This window comes from Branchiostoma belcheri, unplaced genomic scaffold, assembly GCF_001625305.1.
Source record: "Branchiostoma belcheri isolate BF01 breed outbred unplaced genomic scaffold, Haploidv18h27 scaffold69, whole genome shotgun sequence".
NCBI classification, from domain to species: Eukaryota; Metazoa; Chordata; class Leptocardii; order Amphioxiformes; family Branchiostomatidae; genus Branchiostoma; species Branchiostoma belcheri.
In genome coordinates this window covers 1-6493 of record NW_017804342.1, presented here as the reverse complement: position 1 = coordinate 6493, position 6493 = coordinate 1, and the positions used below count along the sequence as shown (strand labels likewise).

General features: G+C 44.9%; 1 protein-coding gene across 1 annotated transcript; it reads left to right on the top strand.

Annotated features, from left to right (window-relative positions):
• Window positions 1-445: 445 nt before the first annotated feature.
• On the top strand, window positions 446-5352 carry LOC109484096 (tetratricopeptide repeat protein 28-like). The gene is made up of 6 exons (XM_019787319.1): window positions 446-703; window positions 900-1012; window positions 1155-1261; window positions 1482-1952; window positions 3765-4236; window positions 4417-5352. The coding sequence occupies exons 1-6, from the start codon at window positions 446-448 to the stop codon at window positions 5264-5266; spliced, it is 2271 nt and encodes a 756-aa protein (XP_019642878.1). The 3' UTR covers window positions 5267-5352.
• The last annotated feature ends 1141 nt before the right edge of the window (window positions 5353-6493 follow it).

Here is a 6493-nt window from a genome sequence, read left to right as displayed (position 1 = left end):
GTCACACGCCATGCTGTCTACAGCGGTGGACGAATTTCGGAAACTAGACTTAATGTTTAAAAGCGGTTCTGATCTGGACGTTGTAGAGAGGGGATACGCACGGAAGTTGGTTCACGCTATAAGTACTCAAAATGAGGTTTTGGAGTGTGAAGCCTTGAAAGGTCTCGGAGACTTGTACCTACACAAGGCAAAGATGAAGAAGCATAAAGCAGAGCACTTCCACAAGGCCTGCTCCATGTACACAGAACTCTTACGGTATTACACTAGTACTGAGGAGAAGCAAGTTGTACAGCATCGCATCAGATATGCAGAGAAATGCACGAAACTGGTCCATGATCAAGAGGTTCAAAAAGCGTGCGCTACGAATACAGGCAGTACCATATTGGCTGTGTCCACAACTCTTCCCGAAGTGAAAAAGAAGTCCAATTTAAAAGGACATGGTACGATGCCCTTGATTGAAGGTTATACAAATTGTTTAGTGAGAGCAATCGTGGAAGGAAACAAACGTTTGGAAATAGAATCCTTGAAGAGCCTGGGAGATGTGTACCTAGAGAAGGGAAGGGTTGGTAAGGACGAGACAGCGTTCAGTAAATCAGCTGGTCTGTACCGAGCGGCGCTGGACCGCTGTGAAGATTCAGACGGCAGAGAAACGCTAAGACACCGCATCAAGTACGCAGAGAAAGTCAAGGAAAAACAACGCAAGGTTAGAAATGCTTATCCTTTTCAATCATATAAAATTTACATTCAAATATGGCGTTTTGGCGTGTTGCACAGATAACGCCAGCTTTATGCTTTAATCCTTTTTAAAATGCATGTTCAGTATATTTAATTGACTATTGGAAATCCTGCTTTTTGTTAGTTGCTACTAGGGCATTAATTATATTGTTTACAAATCTAAGGTAAGTTTTCATCTTCATATTATCTTTTTTACAAAGAAACGCCGAGAAACGGGGCGGACCAGAAACAAGAAAGTTGGAAACAGCAGCAAAGAGAAACAGGAAGTCACAGACAGGTTTGTTTGCTGTCTTTTTTAGTGTGCACCGACAAGGTTAGATAGATGCTCAGCCTATTCACAGTACAGTTTAAGTCTCACGTCCTGTATGGGTTAAAGTTACAGTATCCCAGTATCAACAATTATGACTCCTTTTTTACAGTACGTACCAAGACCAGCTACAGGAGGGCTGCAGGACCCTGAAGACAGGGAACCTGGACACGGCAGAACGACACTTTGCAGCTGCGCTCAAGGCCGTTCATGTGAAAGGTGAGTGATACCGTGTACCTGTCACATGGTGACAATGTAGCTTTTATTACAGCATGGTTAGTGAAGTCAATATAATAGAAAAAAGACACACAATTGTGTCTTTTTGTACCACACACTGTGTCAGCTAACGTGCAAATGTGCTGAAAACAAAGACTCTTGGGGCTAAGACATAAGTAACTTGCAACCATCGTTCAATATATATATATATGTTCCAATGCAGGTCAGCACTGGAAAGAGACAGAGCCCCTTTGCAAATTGAGCGATGTCTACCTGAAGAGAGGAGAGCAGTCAAAAGACGGAGGTGATTTCACCAAGGCTGCAGCACTCAGTAACGCAGCACTAGTGAGATCAAAGAAAGAGGACAGAGAGGGCATCAAACAAACAATCCAGGAAATAACACAATCATTTGTTAAGCACGTCCTGAGCATCGAACAAACGGTACCCATCGATGACGTAGAGAAACACAAATCGGTGTTAACAGAATGCCGTAGCTATGTTGAACAAGAGATCAAAAGAATTGAGCAGCAGATAGATCCTTATAGCCTAGATGACGACGACCCAGAGATCATGGAAGTAGAAAAGAAGAGAGTGGAAGCTAACAAAGCCTTGTTTGACACTATTGTTCATCAGCGAAGAACATTCATATCTGGCCTTGTAGATGAGTGTATGGAGGTTATGGGCTCCCCTCCCTGCAAGTACGCCATGATAGGACTGGGTTCACAGGCCACAGGACTGGTAACGCCATACTCTGATCTGGAGTTTGCTATTTTGACAGAGAAGGAAACAGAAAACAGTCTAGCATACTTTCAACACCTCACATATTACCTTCATCTCAAAGTGATCAATGTTGGGGAAACCATTCTCCCGGTCATGGCGATCAAGTCTCTCAATGACTTCGAGTCAAAGAACAAGCTTGACGACTGGTTCTATGACACTGTAACGCCACGTGGCTTTTCTTTCGATGCAGCCATGCCACATGCATGTAAAACCCCACTAGGGAGAGGGAAAACATGCCTCCTTATTCGCACACCAATCCACATGGCAAAATTTCTTGAAAATAATGTTAAGCTACATCTTAAGAAAGGCTACCACCTAGCGAGTGTGTTGGGAAATGTATCATTAATTACTGGAGAACAAGGCTTGGTCGACAAATACACCATTGCATGGAATCAGCAACTGAAGAAAAATGGAAATGAAATTGCCGGGCTACTAGCAAACACTATGTTGATGGAAAATACCAAAACTTTTGAAATGCAGAATCCGACTTCCCGAATGCTAAATGTAAAGAAAGAAGTTTATCGCTTTTCAAGCCTTGCTGTATCTTGTTGGGCACTGCTCTGTGACATACAGCCGACTACAATCTGGGAGACTATACAGGCTATGTACAAGAAGGGTGCCATTAGTGATAACAACGCACATCACTTAATGGTGCTGGTCAGCATCTCAGCAGAACTGAGGTTGCGAACTTACATGAACAACCGTGGTCAGGTGGAAAACATGTCAGTCTTATCGTCAATGTCAGTCAATGATGACAATGATGAAAAGACAAAGAGAATTTTTCACTTCTCCAATGTAAAACAGCTCATGAGATACTACTACACGGCAACACCTTTGAAGAACTTTGTTCCGCAACTTAGCAACAGTCAACCAGTAGAAGAGCCCTCGATTCTATTCGACAACTCTTTACTACTGCAAGCAGATGTGTACGAAAGTCTGTGCCACTACAATCAGTTTCAGACATGCATTGAACAGGCACTTGAAGCAGTGCTATCAACAAATTTGTGTGATGGAACGGGTGTGATTCATCGTCACATTGCCGGGTTACTTACTAAGCTGGGTAACGCCTGGGGTAACCTTGGTGATTACAGAAAAGCCGTCAGCTATTATGAGCAGTCGTTACAGATGGATCGGAGTATCCATCGTGAGGACATCGCACATCCTGATATCGCCTCGTCTCTGGGCAACTTGGGTAATGCCTGGAGGAACCTTGGTGATTACAAAAGGGCCGTCAGCTATTACGAACAGTCGTTACACATAGAGCGGAGTATTTATGGTGAGGGCATCACACGTCCTAGTATCGCCTCGTCACTTAACAACTTGGGTAATTCCTGGTGTAACCTTGGTGATTACAGAAAGGCCGTCAGCTATTATGAACAGGCACTAGAGATGATACGGAGTATCTATGGTGAGGGCAACGCACATCCTCATATCGCCTGGTCACTTAACAACTTGGGTAATGCCTGCAGAAGCCTTGGTGATTACAGAAAGGCCGTCAACTATCATGAACTGGTACTAGAGATGATGCGGAGTATCTATGGTGAGGGCAATGCACATCCTGACATCGCTTGGTCACTTAACAACTTGGGTGTCACCTGGAGTAACCTTGGTGATTACAGAAAGGCCGTCAGCTATCATAAACAGTCACTACAGATGAAGTGGAGTGTCTATGGTAAAAACACTGAACATCCTGATATCGCTTCGTCACTTAACAACTTGGGCGCCGCCTGGAGTGACCTTGGTGATTACAGAAAGGCCGTCAGCAATTATGAACAGGCACTAGATATGAGTCGGAGTATCTATGGTGAGGGCAACGCACATCCTGACATCGCCTCGTCACTTAACAACTTGGGCAATGCCTGGAGTGACCTCGGTGATTACAGAAAGGCCGTCAGCTATTATGAACAGGCACTAGAGATGAAGCGGAGTACCTATGGTGAGGGCAACGCACATCCTGACATCGCCTTGTCACTTAACAATTTTGGTGCCATCTGGAGTCTCATTGGTGATTACAGAAAGGCCCTCAGCTATCATGAACAGGCACTAGAGATGTGGCGGAGTATCTATGGTGAGGGCAACGCACATCCTGACATCGCCGGGGCACTTAACAACTTGGGTGCCGCCTGGAGTAGTCTTGGTGATCACAGAAAGGCCGTCAGCTATTATGAACAGGCACTAGATATGTGGCGGAGTACTCATGGCAACGCACATCTTGATATCGCCGTGTCACTTGATAACTTGGGAAAAGGCTGGGGTAACCTTGGTGATCACAGGAAAGCCGTCAGCTATTTTGAAAAGGCACTAGAGATGAGGCGGAGTATCAACGGTGAAGGCAACGAACATAATGATATCGCCTCGTCATTTAACAACTTGGGTGTTGCCTGGGGTAACCTTGGTGATCACAGGAAAGCCGTCAGCTATTTTGAAAAGGCACTAGAGATGAGGCGGAGTATCAACGGTGAGGGCAACGCACATCCTGATATCGCCTCGTCATTTAACAACTTGGGTGCCGCCTGGAGTGACCTTGGTGATCACAGAAAGGCCGTCAGTTATCATGAACAGGCACTAGAGATGAGGCGGAGTATCTATGGTGAGGGCAACGCACATCCTGATATCGCCTCGTCACTTGACAGCTTGGGTGCCGGCTGGAGTGACCTAAGTGATCACAGAAAGGCCGTCAGTTATCATGAACAGGCACTAGAGATGTGGCGGAGTATCTATGGTGAGGGCAACGCACATCCTGACATCGCCGGGGCACTTAACAACTTGGGTGCCGCCTGGAGTAGTCTTGGTGATCACAGAAAGGCTGTCAGCTATTATGAACAGGCACTAGAGATGTGGCGGAGTATCTATGGTGAGGGCAACGCACATCCTGACATCGCCGGGACACTTAACAACTTGGGTGCCGCCTGGAGTAGTCTTGGTGATCACAGAAAGGCCGTCAGCTATTATGAACAGGCACTAGAGATGTGGCGGAGTACCCATGGTGAGGGCAACGCACATCTTGATATCGCCGTGTCACTTGATAACTTGGGAAAAGGCTGGGGTAACCTTGGTGATCACAGGAAAGCCGTCAGCTATTTTGAAAAGGCACTAGAGATGAGACGGAGTTTCTATGGTGAGGGCAACGTACATCCAGACGTCGCAACATCACTTCACAATCTGTATGTTACCTGTAGGTTCCTTGGTGATCACAGAAAGGCCGCCTCTTATTATGCTCAGTTATGAAACAGATGATTGAAGAGACTTATAGACGCTGACATTGCCACTCTCATGGTTAACTTTTTATGTCCCATAAATTGTTCAATAGCTACACAGAAAGGAGGTAAAAGGTTTTCTAAAAATGAACATGCAGCTATCTTAATGTTAAGGGGGCACACCCCAGTTTATTTGGCGTCTCTATTCGAAGCTGCACACCCTCAAATCTAGCGACCGTGTCTGGCGTGGAATAATTCGGAAGGAGAATAACTGTATATGGGACGAAAGGATATCTCTTCAGCTACAAGACCAGCTGAGTTTGGTTTCTTCAACCTTTTTAAGTTTGGTAAAATCAACGGAAAAAACATTATTTTCACTCCAAAATTAATGCCCAAAATTGCGAAATTTCGCGTAGGATAATCCCATAGAAAAAAATTTTCCGGCAGAAATGACTGATGCTGGCAGAAAGACCCAAGCCTTGACTATACCCGTGTAAATTATAAAGAAAATTCTAGAACTGTAATTTTTTTAATCGTCCACAGCGCGAGGGGTTGCAAATCCGCTACTAGGAAGGCGCAGAGCGAAATCTAGGTCAAACGGGCGGATTACACTTGGCGCGCAAGGATACCCGGAAGTAAGGTTCGGAGCCAAAAGAAATTTTCACCCCAAAATCACCATTTCTTACACTCTTCAGCCATGTTAATGTTTAATGATACTTCGTGGCAGTTTTAAAAGAGAAATGTCACATCAAACTTGGGCCCTTAAAACCCCTTCGTCACTTTTTTACAACGGACTATCACGGACCCCGGTCGCGCAAGAACTGGGGTGTGCACCGTTAAGCATCCAAGGCCAAGGCCTCGAAACCCGTGTAGTTTTTCTTGACATATCAAAAGCTTTTGATAAGGTTTGGCATAGGGGATTAATCTTTAAGTTACGACAACTAGGAGTTACTGGGTCTCTCTTATTATGGATTGAATCCTACCTGAGCGATCGTAAACAGTGAGTTGTTATAAATAGGATGTGCTCTGAATGGCTATCAATTGATGCAGGTGTTCCACAAGGGTCACTTCTCGGCCCATTGCTCTTTCTTGTATTTATAAATGACCTTGTTGACAATTAACGAACAGATTCCCGTCTTTTTGCTGATGACACCGCACTGTTAGAGATAATCATGGATCCCGTTGTCTCAGCGAACAGACTGAATCATGATCTCAGTGTAGTGTCAGACTGGTCAGACCAGTGGCTTGTGACATTCAA